Here is a 27,574-nt window from a genome sequence, read left to right as displayed (position 1 = left end):
TATGCATATGGTTTTTAATTTATTTAAGAATATTTCAACAACAGCTGCAATAGTACTTTAATGTTATGTAGTCATTGCTTACATTAGTAAGCATATTTTATATTGGAAATATGTGTTCTGCAATTTTAGTTTTGGTTTTCCACAGTATAGATAGCATCATTTTCCTTTGTAACCAATGTCTACTTTTAGTTCCAGTTAGAACTAAGTAAGTTAGTTCATGATTTGTACCATAGTTCATAATTGTATAATGAACAGCTTTCCCTAATCTTACTTTTAACTTGAATTGAAATAGATATTTGGTCATGGAAAAGCAAATGGAGAACCAACTTGGGCTCTGCTCCTCACTGCTGGTATTTGTGAAATAGGAATTTTGATAGCCTCATTGGACAGTGTAGCACCAATTCTTTCAATGTAAGTATGAGTGTGGTGTTTTGTGTTCTTAAGTTAAATAGTATTTTATTTTTAAATTAAGTAGGTAATTACTTTTCTTTTTGAAATAATACATGTTAGACTTTGTTTTCTAGCAAATTATATTTCTATTTGATCCTACAGATAATATAAAACAACAAAATGTTTTGGTTGAACTGATTTCTAGGCCCAAAAAATTTTTTCCATGACAGAGGTCTTGAATGCTAATAAAAATATGTTCCACTTTTAAAAAAACTTGGATTTTCAAATAACAATTTCTGCTATTTAAGTAAAGTGCATCTAACAGAGACAGAAAAAACAATTCAACGTTTTAGAATATGAATAGAATTTTATTTTATTGACGATGTCCAGAACATGATACCATCTGAGCTACTATAGAAAGAGAAGAAAATCAACTCTGTCGCAGACAAAAATGATACACCATGATTGTCAGTTATTTGCCGCATTTGTTTCCAAAATACATGTTTGAGGTTCTATATTATGGTGATACCATATTTTGAGGTCTAATAGTCTATAAGTAATCTTAATGTATGTCTTGTGTTCTCTTGGCCACTGTAAACACAGTGCACAGGAAAATGGATACATTTCTTCCCTTTTTTGGATTCTGTTTACATTTTAAAGCACATTTGTCTAGTACATTTCTTATTAGAAAATGCTCTTCCTTTCTTAACAGGTTTTTCCTTATGTGCTATATGTTTGTAAATCTGGCTTGTGCAGTTCAGACACTTTTGCGAACTCCCAACTGGAGACCACGTTTCAAGTATTACCACTGGTAGGGAATATTTCTTCATTCAAAAGGGTTAAAACTAACTATACACCCTAAATTGTTGATTTTATTGTAATAATAAAACAAAATCTCCTTTCTGACCTAAATGAGTTAGAGCATAATTTATTTTCATGTGTTTGGAATAGCACCATAGTAATAACATTAGCCACATGTTTTCATGATCAGTGTAGTTGGTTTGGAAAGGGGTTACAGGATGACATTTTATTCTGCTTATAAGCCAAGAGATCTTCTGAGTGAAAATGGGGATGAAAACCCATAAAATCTGAATTGTATATATACTTAAGGAGAACTGGTAAAAGTGTTCAGGAAGGTTACGACAATTTTGATTTTGGTTATGCAAAAAAAATACACAAACCCAAAACTTCTACAGAAAAAAAACTCATTCAATATACACCAGTTGGCTCATTGATGATGTGATGACTGGTTTTAAAATATGCTTTGGACATAGCATTTGGTAACTGAAGTCAACCTTTTAAAAAGTGAGTAAAGATCAATAACACAAAAGGTGAAAGTGTGGGGTTTTTGTTTAGTCTTTTTTAAGAGGTTAAGAGTTTAAACATTTCAAACTAAGATTGGGAAACGACTTTATTTTTTTTTTTAACTGTATGTTAAAAGTACATGATTTAATTTAAAGTAATTCTATTGAGAAATTTTACTGCTAATATAAACTTAAATACTAGAGCATTTAGTAGATAAGCTGCTGTGATTTTAGGATGTAAGAGTTGCTTATGATTTTTCCTTTCCAAGAGTTGAGTGAAAATGAAATGTTGCAGTTTTAGCTTTGAAAAAACTTGTTGAATCTGCTCCGTAGTTACATACTAGTTTGACACCTAACCCTCCAGAGACATGCATTTGGCAACAATTCATTTTTATATTTTTCTCAGAGACATCAGTGAGGCAGCTGATTCACTGTGTGACTACTAGCCAAAGCAGGTGTTGGAATGTTCAGCTGCAATTGGGATGGCATTTTGTTTTTTGAGTGAAAGTAGAGTCTTAGATTAATTCAGACATAAAAGAGCAGCTATTATTTATTTAGACAAACTACAAGACTGATGTGCCCAGAACTGGTAGAAAGCATTCCCTTAGTTTAAAATTGAACTCAATGTACTAAAGAAGAAAACTAAAGGTACCAAACCAAACTTGGGTCTATTGACACTCTGTCGATATAGTCAAAGCTAACTCTAATTTGGAAATTGGGTGAAAATGAATTTGGGAGGTTGTATGTGACTAAAAGTATACACAAAACTGTCCATTTTGACATTATTTACATCTATACTTGATAGTAAGTGTGGGCAAACCAGGCATATAGACTTAAGTCTGGCAATACTTCTGTAATTTTTTCAGCTTAGTCATTCTTTATTTATAACTTTTAGAAGATTGTTTTCTGTATTCTACTGATTTGTGTTATTGCCGGAGAGACAGACCACAACAGAAGTGAGGAATAGAATTGATGAGTCAAACTGAATTTAAACTAATCAACTATTTTGGTGGAAGTAACAAAGTTGTTTATTACTGTTAGAATTTTTTTAGCATAAATTCAAATCAACAGTAATAAGTAATAATATGTTTTGAAACAGACCTTACTTGGAGGTATTGATGAACTTTCAACACTGACAAATGTAGTAAATCTATTATTATATCTAATTTAGATGTATTATTTATGTCACACAAAGGTTCAGAATGCAGTTTTTTCTTATAAGCTAAAATTGGGACAATGTATTTTTGCTTTTATAGTAGCTAAAAAATAGCCTTTGAAGGAAGAAAGGCCTTTCTGGAAGTTAACTTAAATAAGAAATTATTTTTGTAGAACATTTGCATGCCTATTTAAAAAAATGGAAAAAAATGGTTTCTTTTAGGACTCTTTCATTCCTGGGGATGAGTTTATGTCTTGCCTTGATGTTCATTTGCTCTTGGTACTATGCTTTGATTGCCATGCTAATCGCAGGATGTATATACAAATACATAGAATATAGAGGGTAAGACCATATATCTTATTTATTCTATATTTAATATCTTTACCATTCAGCAAAAAGCTGTTTTATATGAAAGAGATACAACTGAAGTAATAAAGTTCAGAGTATTCTTTGAAACAAGGTAAGATCCTATCTCTGTTAAGGCTTGTAAGTTTTCAGATTTGAATTTCTCTGGAAGCTCTGTTCCAAACTTTTCAACGGCCAGAACTGACAGAAGTAAGAACCAATAAGTCTGGGAAACTCTCATTGGAGCAGAGATGATGGTATAAACTTTTGGTACTTCACGAACATTACCTCTCAATATCAAGCAGCAACTATTACAGAACTGTAAATTATTATTACCTTGTGAAGAAGCTCAAACTCTACTTTTTTTTGGTGTGTGGACTTGATTGCTTTCTAGAATTAAGCTTTAAATTGCAACATACTTTGCACTGTATGCATTTGTCAAGAGATACTTGTAGGACATGCTGAGCAACGATGAGTCTTAAAGAGCATGCTGTGTTCATAAAAAAAACTTCAAAAAACTAAACCAGCATACAACACAAAAAAACCCCCAACTAAACAACATATACAAACACTACAGGAAATTATGATCAGTAAATGTGCATGCTATCCCTTTCTAAGGAAAGATACCCTATGCTGAAAGAAAATAGTAAGATCTTGGAGCAGGAAATTGAAGCTAGGCCACTTGTTTTGATGAGTGATTAAGCACAGCTCTTAAGTGGATCAGCCGGTATAAACTGCTCCACCCTGTGGATTCTCCATCTTTTAATATCTCCATTTCCAGATTAGATGCTTTCCTGGATTTTAACATCTCAATTTACTGGGGTAATGATAAGGAAATTGATTTCCCAATTTTAGTGAGGAAGTCAGATTAGATGGTAACAGTTCTGCTTGCCTGTATGTATATAGGCGCATACATAAAATTATGTGTAATTCCAAATTCGTATATAGGTTCTACAAATGTTGGCACATACCAGGACATCTACCTTGTTGAAGGAGATGCTTTGCTAGAGGTAGCAAAGTTCAGAGAGAATTCATGAGGGAAAATTGGAGGGAGGGTGGGCAAGGGAGATGGACCCCTTGCCATTGTAGAATCCATTCTCCTGACCACTTTCAATCACCAATATTCTAATATTGGAATTAAAAGGACTGGAAAATGTAGGGAGATTGAAAGTGGTCAGGAGAATGGATGGAGCTTCAGACTTTCTGGGAGAGAAGCTGGGGAGGAAAGAGGGGAAAAGGCTGTAGTGGTGGTGCTGAGGGCAAGATAGGTTACTAATCCATGTGAAGTCAAGTTTCACTTAATAATTTTGCTGCTTTAAAATAATTCCTTTTAACTATCCTTCATTTATTCATTCTAGTGCTAAAAGGCAACTTAAGTAGCTCTCACCATTACAAAAATGCTTTTGAAGTATGAATAAACTAGACCATAGTAAATATTTATAAATACAGAAAAAATTACCTTGAAATGACCTGAAACTGCTTCATCTTGGTTAGTCTTCAGTCCTGATTTAAATCTGCAAGACAAGGTTTTTTCATGCATTCATGCAAAAAAAAAGGATCATTTTTTTCCTCCATTATCCTCCACATGAGAAAAAGTATTTGATTCGTATAAATAAGCAGGACCCTGTTAACTGAATCTCTTTTGTATCCTGAAGAGCGGAAAAAGAATGGGGTGATGGAATCCGAGGATTGTCTCTGAATGCAGCTCGCTATGCTTTGCTTCGTGTTGAGGACGGTCCTCCTCACACCAAGAACTGGAGGTAGAGTCCTATGTTTTTCAGGATCGCATAATTCTTGAAATATGTAAATATATTGGGAATACTTCTGGTAAAGCAGTGAAGTAAAGATGGAGTGAAATTCACCATTAAAATAATGTTTTAACTTGGGCATGGCAATGATGTCATTGCAATACTACTATTTTACTGAAATGGAATGTGACTTGTGGTCAGCATCTAATCAGCTTTGCTGGAAGTATGGGCAAACTAACTAGAACTGAAATCCATATGGTGTTGACATGGTTTGCAAAAGTGCAGAAGATTTGAAATGTTTGATTATTTATAGACTTTTCACATTCAAAGAAAGCGTTATCTTTGAATCTCACTGTCTCTACAGAAGAAACACTGTACTTCCATAAGTGCAATTTTTTTTTTTGCTTCTGTATATGTTCCCTCTGAAATACATTGTACAAATCTACAGAGGACCCTTTATTTGTTTAAATTCATTTTTGTGGTATACTTTTTATATAGCTTCATTCAATAGTAGCGCTTTCTAAATTGCTTGGATACCATTAAAACAAAATCTCACGTTTTACTGTAATGGCGTTAGATGTTCACTACTATTTTTGCAATATATTTTTTTTACTTGTTAAACTCAATTCTCCTCAAAGCCAACATAAAAAATTACTTAACATTTAAAAACAAAAGACATTTGCACATTGTCATTTCTGATGAATGTAATGTGATACTTTAATTCTTGTCACTGCTCAGTGATAGTATCACAGAGTGCATGCACATGCAATGTTCTGTTGTCCATCAGTATAGTGGCATTGTTTTACCATTTGTCCTGTGACTGATGAACTTGGCATCTCAGAGACACCAATGTAATGTAGTGTTGACAAGCCTGTTAAGTATTTGACTGCTTCAGTTCCAAATGACTTACCTTTCTATTGTGTCAATGTAATTGCTAGAACTGAACCATCTTGTTACAACTTAAACTGTGCTAGTTTTGAGGTAGGAAGTATGATCCAACTCTTCATCAGTCTTTTGAATTCGTAGCAATGACAGGAAATGTATAAATGTTGGTTTGGGAAAAGTAAGTAGATTGAGTATTGATTAAAGGAAATAGAATGCATTCTCATCTAGTATGCAGTTGAAACTGAACTTCAGGTACTCTTGGTATGATTAAGGGGTTGACTGTCCTTTTGGATGGATCTACGCAGGTAGAGGAATGGGTCGTTAAGAACATCATGAAAATCCAGAAGGATAACTGCAAGTTCAGTACCTGGCACAGGCATATTCAGAGCAGTGATACAAGACTGAGAAGCTGCTCTGGTAAAAAGGACCTGTGGTTCCCAGTAGATAGAAATCCAGGAGCGTGTCTTGGCAATGACATGCTGGACAGTATTGACAGCAGGATAGATAGTCCATTGAGAAGTAAATATACTGGGAGCACTCATTAGAATACATTTAGAATATTTCTTCCATGTTTAGGTGCTGTGGTGTAGGAATGACATAAACTCCAGTAGATATGACCACAGGTCGTGGTTGGAGCACAAGAGCATGTTTCCTCTGGGGAGAGGCTGAGGGGAGCTATGCTTATTCTGCTTGGAGGAGGCTGAAGAAGAGCCTAAAAGATGTTATAACTGACTTATAAACATTTAAAACCTAAAAGAAGGTTACTAAGAAGATGGAGTCAGATTCCCTACAACAGATTAGGGTAGGAGAGTGAGAGAACATGATAAAATAATTAAGCATTGAAGAGGTGACCCAGAGGAGATATGTCTGTTTCTAGAGGTTTTCCAAATCCAACTGAATGGAGCAGTAAACAATGTGGTGTGCATTCAGTGTTTAGTCATTTCGAGCAGCAGGTTTCACCAGATGACATTGGAAGGGTAAAATAACTGTGATTTTATAATTTTCTATGTGAAGCTGGTCTTTAAGAGAGCTTTTCAAAATGACATTATGGTGGCTTATGTAGTTATTCTGTACCTGAACTGTTGTTGCTATTGCAAATTATGGCTTACCTACTTAGTAGTTGACTGTTTTCCATTGAATTAAGCAATTAACCTGCATTTTATTAATTGTTAATTTTAATTTTCCAGTTCTTCCTGATGAATGTTTGTGTGTGCACTTAACTTTTTTTTTCCTTTGTTTGGCAGACCTCAACTTTTGGTCTTGTTAAACTTGGATAATGAGCAGTTAGTGAAACACCCTAGATTGCTTTCTTTTACTTCTCAGTTGAAGGCTGGTAAAGGACTGACTATTGTGGGTTCTGTGCTTCAGGGAATCTACTTAGATAAATGTACAGAAACTCAGAAAGCTGAAGAGGTATGTAAAAGAGAGCTTGCAAATACTTGTAATTTACCTTAGTATTTAAATGTTGAATCTGGATCTGGGTAACTCATACATTGAATTAGAACAGACTGTTGTAAAATATTGAATAAAACATCTATTTTTGCTATCAGCGCAATCAATGATTGTAAAAAAAGAATGGATTGGTGTATGTAGCAAAATGTTTTATAAAATTTTCCAATAGGATGAGGCAATACTGATACTTCCTAACTTTTTCTTTAATATTGAGAGCCTACAATCAAATTACATAAAATAAAAAACAAACTACTCAAGTTTTAACAAATTGCCTTATAAAGAAAACAGCACATATTTAACAAAAAAATTAATGTTTAACTAATAAATGCAAATGCTTGGCATAATATCATTCTCATGATGTGATTTTCTACAGTCTTCTAGCAAAACATAAAAGAATTAGGATTAGGCACAGACTTTGCCAGAATACTGTGAACAAGATCCTTCTTGAGATCCTTTGTTTTATCTTTCTGTCTATCCCATATCTCCAGAGGAAGTAGGATGGGTAGGAAAAAATAGTAAGTTGTCATAGAATTTAAAATTATATCCAACTGTGCTTACAAACACAATTGAATTTAATTTCAATGTTTCTTTAGTAATAATAATTGTATTTACTGGCCTATGCAAACTCGCCTACTCCTATCTTTTTAGAGTGGGGAAACATTTGGAGAAAGTACCATGTTTCCTGTATTGTATTGAAATGTCCAAAAGTAGGTTTTGATTGCCATTATATCTTCCAAATTGGTTAATTTCTGCAGTGTTGTTCAAAAGAGTACAGTTGATATGTCTACCATTTTGATCCAAATAGTCTTCAAAGCTGTGTAAAAACACCTGTGATTATTTCAGACATGGTATCTCTTAAATAGATGGGCATTTAAAATCTTGAAATGGACTAGCTAACATAAAACTGGGGGGAAATGGGCAGTTGGCTCTTTTTTTCTCTTGGTATTCAGATTTATCCATAGTGGTTTTTAAAATAACAAAGTAAAAAGACAGATGACCTATTTGACATCACATGAAAAAGGTCTAAGACACCATTTAACTTGAAAACAAGTTGAAAAGTCTAGCAATGCTATATTGTAAAAGTAGTTGTTACTAAGCTGTTGCTATCATCATGTGTGAGTAGAAAACAAGACGAAGAATGCAAAATCAGGCCTATGAAGTAAAACAGAAAAAACCCTTTAAACAGAAATTGTGTACTCACAAGAATTTGAAATGTTACCTGTAGATGGCCTAACTTAGCTATTTTTCTGAGAGGTGGAAAATTAATGAGTTTAAGGAAGGCCTAATCCATGGGTTCTCTAGCAAGTCAGACCTGGTGTTAAGATTCAGGAAACTACTGCTTTTAAAATGGAAATGAAGATGAATTGTAAAAGTTTTAGCATCTGGAGGCCTCATTGATTCTGGAAAATTTAAACTGGAAAGTGTTTCTAGGGGACCTGTAGGAAATAAGGGATTCTTGTGTCTGTCTTTTAAAAAAAAAAGCATCTATTTACACTGATAAACCCTCACAGATATTTGCACAGACATACTTGTTAGCTTTGCTAGCAAATTCTCTGAAGACTCTTTTTTCTCTATTAAATGGAGTTTCTGATCTGAAGCCACACTGAGGCAGTGATCCAATCTGTTCCTGATGATTTTTGACAGATTTTGGTTTTTGTAAAATTCAAAATATTGATATATTAGTTCTTCCTTCTGAAACATGTTGATCTCCCACATGAGTCACTGATAATGATGGAGGGGTTAAAAGTTATTTAATCAGAAAATAATAAATGCCAAAGCTCATGTTCCCTAGTCAAGCTTGATATTGGTTTGAATACTTCTTTTAAATTACCTGGTTATGTGTCTTCATGTTTGTCAGTGTTTAAATGGAGGAGAGCCACGTTGAAATTAAAGGGGTGCGGTATATTTAATCTGGTCTGTTTATCTTGTCATTATTTGGACAGTGCCTCCAAGTGTCTCCTGCACATCTGTTTTTCCATATTGGGAGCTGATAAATAATCAGCCTCTTAATGTCAAAGGTGTTTAAGGAACTTTGGCAGCCTCTTCTTCTTAAGTACTTGGCATCACACTTCCAAACCCTTCCAATTCCAAAAGAAAGGACCGATCATTCCAAACATATGTTGTTTTGTCAGACAGTGGTTTTGACTTTACCTGAAGCAGTGTTGCTTTATTTATCTATGTGTTTTTACTCATGTCTTGTTCATTCTTCTTTGGAAATAAAAGGCTGAATAATTAAAATAATGAAAAAACTGTGTGATGTCTTTTGGGGAGGTAGCAATTTGGACTCTAGTTCTCATAGAATCATGTTTACTCTTTTGGAATTAGTGATTTCTTCATGTTGGTTATACATTGTTGATAAATTTTTTCTATTATTTAATGCTGTTATTCCTTCTGGTGTTAATTATCAGTGTTGATGATTTGTATTTCCCTGTGTGTAATTTTCCTATTGCAGAATGTTAAGGCCTTAATGGGAGTAGAAAAGACTAAAGGATTTTGCCAGATTGTGGTGTCTCCTAGCTTCAGAGATGGAATATCCTATTTGATTCAGTCAGCTGGTCTAGGAGGGATGAAGCACAACACGGTCCTGATGGCATGGCCACAGTCGTGGAAGCAGACAGAAAATCGTTTCTCGTGGAAAAATTTTGTTGGTATGTGTTTATTGACCTTCTCATTTGCATTTGTAATTCAGCTGTGTAACTAGTGTAGTTGCTGTGTGGAGGAAATGTGCTACTGAACATGTGGTGGACAATTGAATACTTCTCCATATCTGATTTCATCTGGAGTGGGTTTTCTCAGCCCTCTTCAACCATGGCATTGCTTTTTCATCTTCTAACCAGGTTGGTTACTATAATCAGTGTCATGGTTTAGGAATGCTACTCAGCAATTCAGTGCTCCCACTGAGACTTTCCAAATCACACTGCTGCTTGCTTGCCCCTCTTCCTCTTTCCCACCCCCCTTGTGCTGGGTTGGAGAGAAAAATTGGAGGCACAAAAGGTAATGATCACAGGTTGAAATAAGAACAATTTACTGGAAAAAGCAATGATATAAGAAAATGAACAGTAAGAGCAACAGTGCTAATAACAAAAAGTATACAAAAGAGAGAGTGATTCACATGCAAAAATGTCCACCATGGAGCTTGCCTCAACCACAGCCATGCCACCCCAACCACTCCCTCTGGCTCAGAACCATGCCAGCCAGCCATTCCTTCTGGCTTTTAACCGGTGCCATGCTTATTCAACCAGAAGAAGCCCCTTCTCCTTGGAAGAGACTCCCTTACCCTGATGCCCCTGGCAATGACCTGAGGTGGTATAGAATTACCTCTGGGTCCTAGCCATGCCCCCTCCTGGCTGTTGCAAAAATTAACCCTGTCCTGGCCAGAATCAAAACATTATCCACCCCTTATTCTATATCATTTATGTCATGCCCAGATCCTACACCTTCCAACTAATATATCTATATATGTATATATACACATGAACAAGTACCACTTCCACGGTCAATATCCATTCCTCCAAGATGTCTCTTGAGTTCATTTAGTCCATGACTGTGGGTTCTATCTGTCCTAGGTGTCTTCCAGGGCAGGAGGGCTGGTTACAAGCTGCATCAGGAGCTCACAACTGGTGTATCTATAGTAGTCCATACTTATTGTCCATGGTTAAGTCCACTTCTCAATCACAAGCCCATCAGTATGTTGCATCTCATTCCTGATGACCTAAGATACCATGGGCCCACTGAGCCAGAAATAATTCAGCCTATGTTGCCAGTCCGCATCCACCTGAGAGACTTCATTCTTGGCTGCCCAATGCACTTGTCTGTTGTTGTGATGTTCTTCGATAGCCTGACTTTTGGGTATGTATGCATCTACACAGCATGCTTTTACAGCCACCTTCTCTACCCAGGCAGTGATGTCTTGCTACAATTCAGCAGACCAGGTGGCTTTGCCTCTGTGCTGCCAGAAGGTCATTTTCTATAGTTCTAGCCACTGCCACAGAGCATTTACTTAAAGCCAGCTGGATGGCATTCAGCTCCACAACCTGATTTGATCCACCTTGTCCCTCAATAGCTTCTGTGACTCACCACATAGGACTCCATAGAGCAGCTTTCCATTTTCCATGTATCCCTACAATATGACAGGGACTATCAGTAAAGAGAACATAACACCTTTCATTTTCCAGTAGCTGATTATATGGTGGGGCCTCCTCAGCATGTGTCATCTTTTCCTTCTCTGATGTTAGTATGAAATTTTCAACTTTGGACTAGTTTGTGATGACTTCCAAGATCCCTGTGTAATCGGGGTTTCCTGTTCAAGCTTGCTGTGTGATCAGCGTGACCCACTTACTCCATGTAACGTCAGTGGCATGATGTATGGAAAGGATTCTCCCTTTGAATATCCAGTCCAGCACTGGCATTCAGGATGCCAGGAGGAGCTGTACTTTAGTGCCAATCACTTCTGAAGAAGCTTGAATCCCTTTATAATATCCAGTTATAATGCCAGTAGCCCTTTTCCAGATGATCTTCATGTTGTTGGAGTCAGATATCTGCCTGAAGCACTGTTTGTTCTCCTTCCATTGACATCAGTGCCAATGAGTTGGCATACAATGATGGCATACACTGTACAAATTTCTGCCATGTGGATTGTGTACAATGAGCCTCATCTGGATCTACAGGGGACTGTTTGTTATTTGAATCCCTATGGATTACCTTCAGCACAGCTAATTCTTTCAGGTACTGGATACCTTTCTCCATGGTGTTCCACCTGCTTGGGTGCAGTACTAGGTCATCCTTGCAAAAATACCTTTCCTTCATGCTTGACAGCAGTTGCCTCCAGAGGCTGAGTGTTTCTGCCTTCTTCCCAATCCCCTTGCCAGTGCTGGCATCCCAAGTCTGGGATCCCAGTTGCTTGGCTTCACTACCATCTAGTTGCATATCAGCAGCAATATGCCAGCATCAGAGCAGCTAAGTCACTAGGGGCTCACCCAACTGGTGGCTGAAATTTTTTTTGCATATCTCACAGCTCACCTGGAGATAGGGATTATTGGGTGATTATCTCTGGCCCTGCCTGTTCCTCCTGTTGTGAGGGCCCTCCTTCCTCTTCATACCTCACTAAGTGAACTGATTTTGTCTTGGATTTCTTTTTCTATATAGGGGCAACTGCTACTGGCACAGGTTGTTCCTCTGGTTCAGCTGCAGTATGAGTGGTTACAGTGCCTGTCAGTCTGCTTTCCTCCTCTTCCCCCTGAGACTGCTTTCTAGTATCAAGGAATGTGCAGTAAATAGTAGCCAGGGCCCAGCACGCTGCAAAACTTCACACCTCCCTGGAATTGCCGCAGCATTTTTCTTTCAAGTATTCTGTCACTTTACCAGGGTCCTGTAGTTGTTCAGGAGTGAAGTTCCAAACCATTGGAGCAGAATAATCCTTCAAAAGCCCATTTTCTCCCACCTTCCATGTCACTCATGACCCTTGGGGCAGATCTCTGAATAACGTCCCTAGAAAACTCCTTCACTCTAAACATGGTGTAGACTGAGGACACATGGCAGGCTTATCACCAAAAATATTATTTCCTTAACATCTAAACGGAATTCAGAATTCTCAAAATGTAACAGGCTGAAGGGGGTGGAAAAGGCCAGGAAAAGGGGGTGAAAAGCTGGGGAAAATCATCCTCCCCTGATCTCCCCACAGAGTGTGTATGATTAATAAACATGCAAAGGTAGTGCCCGAGGTTAAGAGTAGGAGAGCAACATTCAAGATACATCCCAAATGACCCTTGACGTTACTGTGTCATAAATTGACATCCCACTGTATATCAGCAAAGAAATCCTGATCCCTCTTGCTACTCTGAAAAATATCATGAGGAGTGCAGACAGGAATATATACAGGATTAGGTAAAACTCCCACATAAACAGACCATGCAACACTGTGACTAGTGGCTCTATACCTAAAATAAAAAATGCCTGGATCAAATTTGTTTCCAACCTGCTCTGGGCAGTCTGTTGTTACCTCAACCCATTGTGCCTTACCTCAGATACCAAATAAAGACTTCTGTGGTTTAGGAGTAGTACTCCCCAATTAAGTGTTCCCACTGACACACTCCAAACCATGCTGCCACTCGCTCACTTTTCCTCTTCCCCTGTGGCTGGTTGGAGAGGAGAATTGGAGGCACAAAAGGTAAAGATCACATGTTAAGAACAACATACTGGATACAGGAACAATGTTGATAACAAAAAGCGTACGAAAGAGAGAATAATGCACATGCAAAAATGCTCACCATGGAGCTCCACCTGATTGCAGCCATGCCACCACAACCACTCCCTTTGCCTTGGAACTGCTGCCACCCAACCACTCCCTCCACCTTGGAACCGGCACCATGTTTATTTGACCAGAAGGAACCCTTTTCTTGGGAAAATACTCCCCCCTGCTTCCAGCAATGGCATGAAGTGGTGTAGAATAACCTCTGGGTCCTAGCCACACCCATCTTTGCTACTGCAACAATTAACCTTGTCTCGGCTGGAACCAAGGCACCCAGGTCTTTTGCCAAGATACCTAGGATATTCCTCTTTTGCCTCAGCAGAATCTGGGAGGGTTGAAACTTTTGAATTATAAACAAAAGCAAAATCTGTGAATGAAAACTAGGAGTTCTTGATTAAATGTCTTGTTTTCCCTTACAGATACTGTACGAGAAACAACTGCAGCTCAACAAGCACTTTTGGTGGCTAAAAACATTGACTTATTTCCAACAAATCAAGAACGTTTTACTGAAGGAAATATAGATGTGTGGTGGATTGTTCATGATGGTGGTATGCTGATGTTGCTGCCTTTTCTCCTTCGACAGCACAAGGCAAGGACAACAGAAAATGGCTGGGATTTAGTTTTCTAGCACTGAATGGTTCTAAGCATATCTAATTCAATATTCCTTCACGTTGTTCAAATTATGCATGGTAGTAGCAATCACCATGTTACAAACTGTTATAATGTATCTTTTTGGTAGGTTTGGAGAAAATGTAAAATGCGTATCTTCACCGTCGCTCAAATGGATGATAATAGTATTCAAATGAAGAAGGATCTTCAGATGTTCTTATACCATCTTAGACTGAATGCTCAAGTGGAAGTTGTTGAAATGGTTTGTTACTACATATTTTTAAGGTGCTACTGGGACTAAACTTGGGAAAACAGATTTAGATTTTTTCAAATAAAGAGACTTTAGCCCAAATGCAGAAATGGAAAGATTCCAGACCCACAAAGAACAAGAAGTTAAGCATCGTTGTCTTACCATATTACAATGCTAGTATACATGGCGGTGAGTTTAATGGGTTTGTCAAGCAGAGTTTGAGATGTTTGATGTGTTAATTCTTACTTTATTCATGAGGACTAGTCCATAGAGCTGGTTCATTCAGGAAGGAAAAAGCTTGAATTTTTAGCAAGCAGTGAAATGGAAGGCTGAATGTGCTTAATCTAATAAGCTATGACATATGGTATGAGACAGGATGAACTTGTCCATGTCTTCAACTGCTGGAAGAATACCTCTCTGGAATAAGGAATCCCTAGTCTCAAATGAGAGTTGTTTTTGGCATCACCAGCCTCAGCCAGCACTGAACAGCAAGACAGTATAGCTACAGTTTCACAAGTCAAGGTAGTGACAAAATGAATTTTGTAACTTTTTCCTTTTCTAAATATGGGTCATAAACTGTTTAAGAGGAAAGGACTAAAGCTATACTCTGTCTAGGTCCACTTTTTTTGGAAACTAAGGATGTAATTTCCAGCACTAAAAGGTGACTAGCATAACGCCCAAAGTAAGGCTTATGGAAAAAAAAAACCAACCAAAACTACTCATTCTGAAGTGGGATGAAGATGAGTAAACTGGTTCAAAACTTCTACCACCACTAGTTTCTAGAATCACCAGAACTTATTAAAAAGATTCATCATGCTAATCAATCATAAAACAATTTTAAGAATTGTTTTAATTACTTAGGAAAAAATTACATGTGAAAGATTTACTGTTCTTTGCTTAGACTACTAAATATGAAAGTCTAAAAAGCTGTGGCATGTACAGTTGAAAGAACACAGAGTGCCATAAAAAGGCTCAGCCTTGGTTGGATTTTGAGCAGAAGACAGTATAGAAAGTTGTGCTGGTTTCAGCTGGGGTAGAGTTAATTTTCTTCACGGTATGGGGCTGTGTTTTGGATTTGTTCTTGATTAAATGTCAGGGTTGATAATATAGAGATGTTTTTTTTATTGTTGAGCAGGGATTACATAGAGCCAAGATCTTTTCTTCTTTTCGTACTGCTACACTGACAAGGAAGTTAGGGGAGGTTGGGAGGAGACACAGTTGGGACAGATGACCCAAACTGACTAAAGGGATATTCCAGACCATATGACATCATGCTCAATATATAAGGTGGGGAGAAGAGGGAGGAAGGGGGGAATGTTTGCAGTGATGCCGTTGGTTTTCCCAAGTAACCATTATGCATGATGGGGACCTGTCCATGGGAAGCATTGAATTAATTCCTTGTTTTGTTTTGCTTGTGTGCACAGTTTTTGCTTTTCCTATTAAACTGTCTTTATCTCAACCAATGAGTTCTCTAGCTTTTATCTCTCTGATTCTCTCCCAAATCCACTTGTGGGGGAGTGAGTGAGAGTCTGCATGAGCCTTGGTTGCTGGCTAGTGTTAAACCACTACAGAAATACAATTTATTCTTTTCTGCTGTGGGTAATATTTAATTCTGGGAATCTTCCAGAGGATAAGAGATACCTTACAAGTCAGTGACAACACAGGTGACTGCTGTAGATTTTTATGTTGCATTTTAGTTTTGAGCCAATGTGAGAATATATTTCAGAATTTTTTCCTAATGGCTTCTGTTTATGAACATTTCTCACTGATGCAAGGATAATGTGTTATTTGTGCCTGTGGACAGTTTTTAAGGAAACAAGTGTACACACATGCTTAGGTGGCAGCAATGCAGGCCCAGTTTAAATAACTGCTTTCAACTCTCACTTTGGCAGCCTAGTTGGAACAGAATAGTGGAAAGTCTGTTCCAAGTACCTAAAATTTAGATAAAACAACAATAATATTGTTACACTAGGATAGTTCACTGTATGAAATTGCTGTTTGAAAATTAAGTTTTAAGAATGAGGACAGAAGTGATTGATAAATTATATGCTTAGGATTACTCTACTGCCATGAAAACATCCAGGACCACTGAATGAATACAGGTATGAGAGATACACTGTCTAAATGTTGTTCTTCCAAGTAGTACTTTTCTTCTGGTGTTTCTAATGCCAATTTCTTTTGCAGTTTGAAAATGATATTTCTGCGTTCACGTATGAGAAGACACTTATGATGGAACAGCGATCTCAGATGCTAAAACAGATGCAGCTATCAAAGAATGAGAGGGAAAGGGAGGTAGGAACTTTGACTTGACAAGATGTTCTGTGAAAAATCTGAAAGTACTATCTTTGGGCTGTGGCTTCTAATCGGTTTCTAACTAGTTAAGAACTTTCATAACTGCATTCTGTGTTTCTCTACAACCAGTTTTACTTATTCGCCGGTTTGGACAAATTTGGAAATATATCCTCTGGGAGAAGGCAGGTTACCACCACCCCTCCCCCACCAGGTTCAGGAAAAAACTAATTTTCCTCAAAGAAAGTGAAAGAGATAAAAACTATTTATTTAACAAACACACCAGAAGAGGATAATAATGCTAAATAATAAAACCTCTCACTGTGGAGAGAAAAACCTGGGAAAATTTCAGAGTCCTTCCATAGGTAGCCTCTCTCTTCCTCCTCGAAGCTGGGACAGGGTGGAGCCCCCTCCTCCAGGGCCTCCACTTCTGTGGAAAAAGTCCCGATGTGTTCTGATGTTGAAACAGTCCAAAAAAGAGGGGGAAAAAATCCCCAAAGTCCCAGGAAAGCAAAGTTCAACTCTCTGTCTCTCTTTCTGGAGAAAAAGTAGCTGAAAACTGGCTGAGAAAGCAAGCAGAGTGCTTCCCTTCACTCTCCCTCTGCTGCCGCAGCTGAACGCAGAGAACTGTCTCTCTCTCTGCATCCTTGAAACAAACTGTAAACTGCTTTGAAGAGTTTGCTCGTTTTTTTTTTATCTCCCCCCTCTCAGGCTCAGTTTAAAGGCATAGAAAGGCACAAAATTAATTTCTGGGCATAGGGCAGAGATATGGGATACAACATCGTAAAGTCACCCCAAGACAACTTTCAACGTTAAAGTTATGTGGGAAAAGAAATAATTTTTTATTTAAACAGATTTGAAGAGTTTTCCGGTTCTTGTTGAGTGCAAGTGTTAATTAGCAAAACATTTGAGCATCAGTGTCGAATATATTCAGAGCCTTTCCAAACTTGACATCAGTAGCTAAGATTCATGATTATACAACTGGACTGATTAGCTTTGGTTGTGATTTGGTTTTAGGATTATAGAATAATTTAGATTGAAAAAGACCTTTAACCTAACACTGCCACATCCACCACTAAACCATGTCCCTAAGTGCCATATCATATTGTTTAAATACCTCCGGAACCTCAACTTCAGCCACCTCCCAGGACAGCCCACTCAAGTGCTTGATAACCCTATCCGTGAAGAAATTTTTCCTGATGTTCTATCTAAACTTCCTCTGGTACTACTTAAGGCCATTTCCTCTTGTCCTGTTACTTATTACTGGGGAAAAGAGACCAATCCCCACCTCACTGCAACTGTCTTCCAGGTAGTTGAATAGAATGAGAAAGTCCTTCCTGAGCCTCCTTTTCTCCATGTTAGAGAAGCCTACCTCCCTCAGCCACTCCTCATATAACTTACAAATACACCATATTACACAATATAATACAAATTTGTTCAAATCACACTGAATATTTTTTTTAGTTTCTGCATTATTTTGAATGTTTTATGAATCAACTAATTTCTTTCTGGAAGCAAACTTAGGCCAACAATCTATAATCCTATAGTATCAAGATGGAAATGCTGTTTTTGCTGCTCCCCTATCCTTACTATTTTGCATATTTAGTAACAAGCTTTGTTCAGCTGTAATTTTATGAATATTTGTAACTTTTAAGTCCTCTCCTTTTGGCTTGTGCTTCTACCCCCTCATATATTCTGCTAACTCTTTCAGTATTATCAAGACTTTTTAGCGATGTAGAAGATAGTGAATTCTCTGGCTTTGCCATCACAAAAATTATTTCCATCCCGCGGCAAATAAGAGAACTCTACTGTGTTCAATTGCTCATTTGTAAAACAGCTAGATTGTTTTTCTTGTGGCTTTTCTTTTTTGCTGTTAATCGTACAAGTCCAAGCAGTTTAGGGTTTTTATGGTTTTTTTCCTTTTATTTTTCCTCTTCTCTCTATTCATTTTTCCACCTCACAGGATTTTTTTAAGGTTCCTAAAGATGCCTGCTATTGTTACAATGATGTGATACTGTAAATCCTCTTTCTTATCCATGTCATGGTAGTTTTCTTTCAATTTAAGCCTGCCTAACATCTTTTCAGTAACAAACCAAACTTTCCTGTACATCCTATTCAGTCTTATTGTTTCTTTATTGAACAGTAGTATTTTTCAAGTGGAGTTTGAGTGATTTATCTCTTGGAGATTTTGGAGGATTTAACTTCCACATGAATAATAGGACCTAGTGCTCTGTAGTCTATAGCACATCAATTGCAGAGGAGATGAAAGAATTTCTCCTCAGCTCTGAGCTGGTTGGAATCTGGACTATACTTCAGAGTTGTTTGCTTGGAAGTTTTTATTTCTTTCTATTCCTTCCATATAATTTTCTTTATTACTCACTTTTGTCTGAACTTTACCATCACCATTATAGCTTCAGTTTCTTCTTTCTTATCAAGCAGGGTAAAACCTGAGTGTATTAGTTTAAAAAAACAGTCTAGTTTTTTGTGGGTGGGAGAAAGCTGCTCAAAGCTTCTACTATGTCTGGCACAGAGCCAAGCGCTGAAGACTCTGACGATGGGCAGGTGCTGTGACCAGCACTGGGAATGCCCATGCGGCCTGGGTGGCACAGCCAAAAATGTGCGGCCAGAGCCCTCCTGGGGCCAGGGGAGGCTGCATGGCCGAGGCCCTCCCGAGGCCAAACCCCTCCTGAGGGCAGGAGCAGCGTGCCCAGGGCCACCCATGTGGTGCCAGCAGGGACCAAGTGGCCAACAACAAAAACATGGCAAACAATTCCCCGACATGGAACACAGTCGAGATCAACCTTTTTGGCATAGCGAAGCTCAATAAGAACTTTTCAATTGATAAAACTTGAGAACAATAATACCTATGGACAACGATTTTCTTCTGAGTCAGAGAAGAGGAAAGGTGAGGACATGTGAGGAGAACCAACATGGTGGCACCGAGGTCAGTGAAAGGAGGGAGGGGAAGGAAGTGCTTTGGGCATTGGAGCTGAGATTCTTCTGCAAGCTGTGGTGAGGACTATGATACAACAAATGATTTCCCTGTAATTCATGAAGTGCATGGGGGGGATGCAGAGATCCACGCTCAGCCCATGAGGAAAAGTGCTCATGCTGGAGCACGTGGATGCTGAAAAGCTGTAATCTAGTGAGGAACTCGAAGAGAGAGAGCAGACCCTTTCTTCCAGAGATAGAGAGCCCTTGCTTCCGAACTAGAACAGCTTCTCCTAAAAAGACTAAACCCCATGAACTAAAATGACCCACGATGTGCAGTATTGGGAAGACTGCACCGTTTGTGGGAGGGAGTCATGTTACAACAGGTCGGATGGGCTGCTATTTGTGAATGTGAAAACCATGCTGGAAAAGTTCACAGAGAACTATCCCCATGGGAAGGATCCCACGGCACAGCAGAAGGAGGAAACTCCTTTCCTTAAGTGTACTGAAGGAAGATTTTTAGGAAGTGACAAAGACTGACCAAAACCCCATGTTTTTGTCTCCTTGCACAGTCAGTGTGAAAGAGGGAGGGATTGGGAAGGAAAGGTGTTCTAAAGGTTTATTTTAGTTCTCATTACCCTTTTTACTTTTAATTCTGTTAACAATAAATCTTCTTTATACTGTTTGAGTTTTGAACCTGTTTTGCCTTAGAGTGGTTTTTCCCCTAATCCTTATCTCACTCATGAAGTTTTTGTTTTAATTTCCCCTCCTCTGCTCAGCTATAGCAGAGGAAAATAAGTGGATAGTTTTTTGTGGGTGCCTGGCTTCTAGTCAGTGTCAAAACCCCAACAATTGTGGTGGAGACATTCAAAATACCACTGAATTTATTTCAGCGTCTGAAGTAAAACCCTTGATATTTCCAAGAACCCCTAGTATTTACTGACTTGTCCAAGATTAAAAGTCATATCTATGTATTGTTTCTGATCAGGATATCTAAATCTACCTTGTTCTTTTGTATTTTCATAAGAAAATGTGGATAATTTTTGTCCTCTGGAGCTACAAGATGAGTAGATGTACTCAGTGTGCCTGGCCCATTCTTACTCTGATCATCTTTTCTTAAATGAGCTGAGCCATTCTTTTCATGTTTTTGCTGACCTCCAAAACATTTTGTTTATTAGTATCTCTAGTTCAAATGAGCATTGCTTTTCTTTTTATTGTCTGTCTCCAGGCATTCAAATATAACCTGGTATTCCAGCTTTGAATGGTGAGTGTAATTTGGTTTCCTGTTACCACCAAGATTAGTACTTTAACCTCACTTTAACCTGAAGTGGATGCCTTCAAATGAAGCTAAGACCTTCTCAAAGAGGTGCATTTGGTTTTGTACAGCGTTCTTTTGCTGTTTCAGTCATAGGCCTGCTTTTGTCCCTGAGCAATCACCCTCACCCTTCCTTCTTCTGTCACTTTTTAAAACTAGAACTGATTTGATCTTGCCCTCTGGGTTTTCTTGTAGAACAGGGCATCGAGGACTCATCAGATTTTTGTTTACTTTCTTGGAAAACTTGGTCAAATTGCTTCTGCTTGGGTGTAAATATAACATGTGCCTGCAAAGCTTAAGATAGGTAACTTAAGTGTAGCTGGCAAACATTTATTTATTTGACTTTGTCAATAGCACTACTGTTGGGGTTCCTCCCCCCCTGCCATGGGGTCCTGGGAGAGGGGACCCTGGGGTAGAGGCATGGCCTAGGCATGGGATCTCCCTGCTCCCTGGTCACGTGTACCCTAATCCTGTTCCCCATTGGTTATTTTGTGTTCCCCTGCCTGGGGAGGACCCTGGTTGTCCTGTGATTGCTCAGTTCTTCAGCAGTCCCCTGGCCATGTGGCTGGAGAATAAAGATCTCTGAAACTTCTATCAAGAATCGCTCCCTATTTCTTTCCACGGGCCTCACTGTCTAATGCATGTTGCAGGAGACCCCACTGCAACATGCTACAAAGGGGAAGGAAAATGTAGAGCCTCGCTCACTTTCTTGCTTCCCTTTTTGGTGGTTGTTGGCTTTTTTCTCTGGTTAACCCTCAGTAATGACTCTTGGGCCAGGCAGTGATAATGGGACCTGTGAGAAGGTAATAATCCTTTCCCCACCAAATTGTGTTGGGTTGTGCTGTTAGGTAACATTGGCAGAAATTTGGGTGTATGCACATGAGGAGCAAAATTATAGTTTGTGAATCATTAGATTTTTAAGGTTTTAGGTTTTTAGAGTTGGAAAGTAGCTTTCTCACATGCTTTAATTTTTTTCATGCTTTTGTTTGTAATTGAGTAAAAAAATTCACCTGAATATGTATGTATACAAAAGGATGTGACCCTCACAAACAAGTGAATATTTGAGCTTCCCATAGAGACTGAAAGATTCAACTGGCTTGATGTTTTCACAAATGTCTGTAAAGGGACTTCATAACTGACTACTAAACATTTTAAAAAGAGCCGTATAAGCTGATACCACATCTCATCTACTGAAATGAAGAAGAATATGATACCTGCTTTTTTCTGCAGACTTTTTTTTTGTCATTGGTAACATTTTTGTCCCAGATTCAGAGCATCACAGATGAATCTCGAGGCTCAATTAGAAGAAAAAGCTAATCCAGTCCATTGTCCATTGTCCAAGATGCTCAGGCACTGCTGACTAATGATTACCAAGCGGAAGAGGTAGTTGGACATAGTGCTGACTAGACATATTTTCCATTGCAACACTTGAAGTGCCACTACTGCAAACTGAACTACACATGAACAATTTAATCATTCATTGTTATGGAGGAATTTTTAATATTTTTTTCTACATTCATTATCTTAACCCGTATTTCTTGTCTCTAGATGATGCTTCTGCGACATGAACTATATTCTCTTTCTCAAACTTACTTTCCGTAAAAGAAACACATTTCTGAGATTTCCTGTTTTCTTAAGAGCCAGAAGCAGGGTGTTACATTAATAAACATATTTCATGCTTTCACAAACCATTGACTTCCTTTATAGTTTCTCTGTTGAAATACTGAAGATTCGCAGAGACTGTATTGATATACTAGGTCTTTTAAGGAGATTTCTATGCTTATTTGCAAGCCATTATTAACCTATATATGTCACTACTGCTTTCTGCATGGTGACAGTGAAAGGAAATGGACTGATGTAATCAATGAGTTTAGAGTGCACTTGAAGCGTTGCTCATATCTAAAATGTGTAGCCTAGTTTGTAGAAGTGCTATATACCATTGTATTTTCCTTTCATCATGGAGTGAGAGAGCAAAGTGTTGTGTTTCATGAATTGAATTTGGTATCAAAATAGCACTAACAAGAATGTGGTTTTGTTGTGTTTGCATTTTTATAAATGTGTATTATAGGTCCAGAATTTCTCTTGGTCTCACTGTCTTTCTAAACATGGCAAATTTTCTTCCATTGAAGTATAGTTGAACTGAACTCATCTTACGGTTGTTCCTTTGAAATTTTAGTCCATCAGATATTGTTCCATGGTATTTATAATATTGGCATGTATTTGTTAGCTTCTTTCATTCTCCTCATAGAATTGTATTCACAGGAATTTCTGATTTATGGCCTTGAATCATCATTTAATCATCTGTGAACATAGGAAGACCATCAAACTAAGAGATATTTATATGAACCTCAGAAATTAACTCTAGAATTTGGGAATCCTGAAGGATAAGGACTAGGAAATAATTTAGGGAATATACAGAAGCTTAAAGGCATTTAAAACCACCTGCAATTACAATTTGTCAACCACTAGAGGAATTGCTTTTCTGAGACGAAAGTAGTATTCTCATCTGCTTGGGTTTTATTCATGCTTTTTATTGACCTGCATGAAATTCTTAATCAACATATATGTGGAGGGATCATGATGATGTCTAACATGTGAATAATTGGGGTTCCCAAACAGAACAGGAGCTTCAACTCATGATTTAACAAGTCTCTGAATAGCTTTCATAACAGTTAAACATAAAGCAAACAAACAAACAAACAAACAATCACAGGGAAAAAAAGAAATACCTCCTCCAAAACAGAAAACTCCAAAGCATAAAAAGAATCCTGCCCCCAAATACCAATTCATTTATAATTTTCAGAGTCTAAGTTACTGTATTTGTGTTGCATTTGATGGAAATAGAGAAGTCTATGGACAAAGTATTATGAGGGAAAGTAAGTAAATAATGTGCTAAATATTTAATCTTTCTTTTCTCCAAAGAAGCAAGGGGAATGGAAAATAGAAAACACAATATTCTTCCAACATGCGCTTTTGTGTTCTTGAAGTTGATTTGAGTTTCTACTGTTAAAAGGGAAGAGAAGGCCCCTTCATGGCTAGATTGGTTGGATTTGTTATGTAATATACTCTTGCAGGCATAAATAATCTAATTTAATAATCTAAATCTACAGCTAGCCTTCAATTCAGCCAGTCCCATACTGGCGTCATGAGAGTGATGTGGTAGTTCAGCTAAAGGCATGTGAAATGGACAATGTTTACAACAGTATCTGTGAAATAATGTAACTCATGAACAATGAGAGTACTGGCTTTCAAGTTTTTCATTGGCAAAATGCCCTGATTTTAATAAAGTACTCTCTGGTGAAATTCAACTTCACTTGAGTTCATTACAAAAGTAATGTTCCAGGTAAGATGTAGTCTTGCAAATATAAACAATTAAGTACATTTTTACAAGCAATTTCACTTCATGCTAAAGTCACAATAGTCTCATATTTGTTCACAAAGTAAGGTGCATTTTTCTTTAACCTCTTTGGTTCTCCTGCTGTGAAATTCCTTTTCAAAATTTTAATAATGTGTAATTTGAAAATGCTAGTTTTGACTGAATCTTGGGGTGATTATTTGTTTTGTGGCCAGGCCCAGCTGATCCATGATAGAAACACTGCCTCACACTCTGCTCCAGCAGTTGAAGCAAGTGTGGCTGCTGCTGTGCCAGAGAAAGTGCAAATGACCTGGACTAAAGAAAAGTTTGTAGCGGAAAAGCATAAAAACAAGGATTCAAATGTGTCTGGCTTTAAAGATATTTTCAACATGAAGCCGTAAGTATGCATGTGGTATTTGGAGCTTTTTATTTCATTGTGCGTATTTTAATGGGGGGAGGGGTTCTAGTTGGTTGTTTTATCTGGGTTTTGTTTTTTAAGTGATTCTGCTTTATTTAAACTTGAATACAAAAATAATCTTTTCATGCACTTCACTTAAATGGCATCCTTATAAAAATAGTATGTACTTGGGTAGAACGACTGTAAAGAGAATGTTTTGAGTGAAGTTTAAATATAGCAGACTTCAAGCTGTAAACTCAACATCTGGATTGTACCAGAAAGCATATATGTTAAAAAGCTTAATGATAACTCCTTCTTTCTCCCTCTGGGTGAAAAATTAGTGTATTTTTGTTGTGTTTGGTACTAGAGGGAGTACCAAAGAAGCAGATAGTCTTTCAAGACACTTAGGCTGTGTTTTTGATTTTGGGTGCATGTTTTTTGGGTGTGGGGGGTGTTTTATTGAACAAAGGAAGAGAGGGGGAGTTGGGGTTTTTTTTTTGGTTGGTTGGCTTTTTAATGGACATTCAGTGCTCATCCTGTAAATTAAAGCAATATAAAACTTGTGTAAATATGTATGTCTTGCTATATTAAATATTTCCTGTTTTAAATATTCCCTAATGTCTTCTTCTTAGATAGATAAGAACTACTCCTTGTGTCAAACCAATGTAGTAGACACAAAAACAATGACAGAAGGAAATCAGTTTGTTTGTTTCCTCATGTTGTGATTTTAGAAGAATAGCTTAAATTATTTTCTGCACATGACCAAACCAAAACTGTGGATGTCAAGGGAAATCTTAATATCTAAAGAAAACGTATCTTAAATCTAGGACTTTTGGGCAATGTGGTTAGAAAGCATATTTAAAATCAGTACCTAAAATCCTAAGTTGGTTTGTGGATTTGCTTTGAGCTCTTTAGAAACAGTTTGCGTTCTGCAGATTCCAAAAATTACTGTGGTCATGCTCTAAAGCATTGTCCTGGGCTCCATTATACTCTAATCGTTAAAGGCTTTTAAAATTAGTATCTTTGAAATAGTTCTTATCACTACTTTAGAATTGTGCAAGACACTGATTTCAGATATTATTATTTTAAAACTACAATGTGTAGTTGGGTAGAAATTACAGTTCAAACTTGGTGTGCCTGTACAGTATATTAATATCGTTGACTTAATAATGTACCTGATGGCATAATTTTTTTTTCTATGCATTTGCTTCCCTTTCACATAGAGAATGGGGAAATCTGTAAGTCTAAATTTCACTTCACTTAAACAACATAGGCTGGGTTCTCTGGTTCTTGTGATCTTTTACATTTTATGCATGTTTTTAAATCATAATTTGCAATGCATTTATTCTTTTGTTCCTTTTTTAATATAATGTGATATAGCACGTCGCTGAAAAAATATTCATCATTGTGACTTGTTAATGTTCTCTTAAGTATTATCAGATTTCTATTCAAGCTAAGTCACAAAACATGTGTTTTAGTTTCTGTAAGAATATAAATATTGACAGTACTCCTCTGCACCAGCATAGTATTTAGTGTTCTAATTAACTACATTTAAAATTGAATATATTTTTATTCTGGAAGAATAGCCTCTCATTGTGCTATAACTACTTGCACAATAAGGAATATTTGTTCCCAAAGGAAACTTTCATGTTTCATCAAAAGTCAGTTCTTGCCTGCCTTCTAGCAACCCATGCATGTGTAGAAATAACGTAAGTTCAGACATATATGACAGCACACAAAAATGGGATACTACATCTCTTGAGCGAAATTCACTTGACTGCTCTGCTTTTTTTTAGAGTTCAGCATTTTCTTAATTTTATCTGCTTAACAAATTGAGCTTCTTTTGAAAATTTTGGACGTTTACTTTGTCTACTATGTATGATTTCAGTTCTACCAGTGTTTGAAGGATAAGTGATGTTAGTAAGCCTCAGTTCATATTTTACACAACGCAAGCCTTTATTTCAGTGCTGAATTTTTGCCCACAGTCACAAAGTTACACCCTGCATTTTGTTTTTAGTTTAACAATGTTTCAGCTTCAATATTTATACATCTAAGTTATACAATCTTGCCTTTCTTCATAGTTCTTGTTTGGTCGTCTCAAATGCAGTTCTGCTTCTAACAGACTGAGCTTCAAGCGTTCCTTTGTTCCATATATGGTTTTTGTACAGTTGGTTCTTAGGATAGATGGGCATCGTGATAGAAAATCCCCCAGGAGGGACTGATAAACTCAGTTTTAGAAATGTCATTCTCTTGTAGGGGGAAGATTGGAGGTGGCAGTGTATAGAGAATCAATTGAATTGATAGGGCTGGTTTTCACTGGCCACTAAATTTCAGGCCAAATGCCTTTTAACTATTTATTAAAAAAAAAAAAATCTATTTTTGGGCAGCAGATCTTTTGGATAAATGGACTAAGTTAGAGTTTGAATATTTTGGTCACATTGTAGCATATGACTCATTTCCAGCCATGGCTAACTTTACACAGATGGCTGTTTCTCAGGAACTGTAAGGAAACTGTTCTTTTATTTTGTTCTGAAAAGCAACTAAACCATACAAGAGAAAGACTAAAATTAGGACATTTTTAAAATCCTAGCCGTTTTTTCTTCCTGTGCACAAATCTACAACAATTACATTTGTAGATGCATCAAGGAAAATACTAGGTAATGTTGATAATGTAAGGGAATAGGCTCAATTTCAGTTCACTGCTTACTGCCTTACTCTTACGGTGTGAGAAGCTAGTAATTTTTTCAAAATTCTGTGGTGTTTCTGAATTTTCTTCACTGGCTTATAGAATTTTGTAATGTTTCCAAAGGAGCATGAATAAAACCTTGTACTGTACAGCATAAATACTGTGATCTTTCCATTGCATACCTGTAATTTCATTGTCTGGGAATTCTTGTATAA

At 37.3% G+C, this 27,574-nt stretch overlaps 1 protein-coding gene across 3 annotated transcripts in view; it reads left to right on the top strand.

Annotated features, from left to right (window-relative positions):
• LOC103622004 (solute carrier family 12 member 7) overlaps positions 1-27,574 on the top strand; it is a 64,472-nt gene that overhangs the window by 35,010 nt on the left and 1,888 nt on the right. Inside the window, exons 13-23 of one of the 3 annotated variants that reach the window (XM_017743637.1) lie at positions 293-411; positions 1,103-1,201; positions 3,073-3,192; positions 4,851-4,955; positions 7,073-7,241; positions 9,733-9,928; positions 13,947-14,116; positions 14,267-14,398; positions 16,571-16,678; positions 24,492-24,673; positions 25,897-25,911. In XM_017743637.1, coding sequence (XP_017599126.1) covers positions 293-411; positions 1,103-1,201; positions 3,073-3,192; positions 4,851-4,955; positions 7,073-7,241; positions 9,733-9,928; positions 13,947-14,116; positions 14,267-14,398; positions 16,571-16,678; positions 24,492-24,673; positions 25,897-25,911 — 1,415 coding nt within the window. Of the gene's footprint in view, positions 1-292; positions 412-1,102; positions 1,202-3,072; positions 3,193-4,850; positions 4,956-7,072; positions 7,242-9,732; positions 9,929-10,846; positions 11,269-13,946; positions 14,117-14,266; positions 14,399-16,570; positions 16,679-24,491; positions 24,674-25,896; positions 25,912-27,574 lie in introns of those variants that run through there. The other 2 variants (XM_017743638.1, XM_017743639.1) reach the window with 2 other exon arrangements.

The sequence above is a fragment of the Corvus brachyrhynchos genome, unplaced genomic scaffold (assembly GCF_000691975.1).
Source record: "Corvus brachyrhynchos isolate BGI_N302 unplaced genomic scaffold, ASM69197v1 scaffold49, whole genome shotgun sequence".
Classification (NCBI taxonomy): Eukaryota; Metazoa; Chordata; class Aves; order Passeriformes; family Corvidae; genus Corvus; species Corvus brachyrhynchos.
The sequence above is the reverse complement of the archived record's forward strand: the minus strand, read 5'-3'. Positions and strand labels throughout refer to the sequence as shown.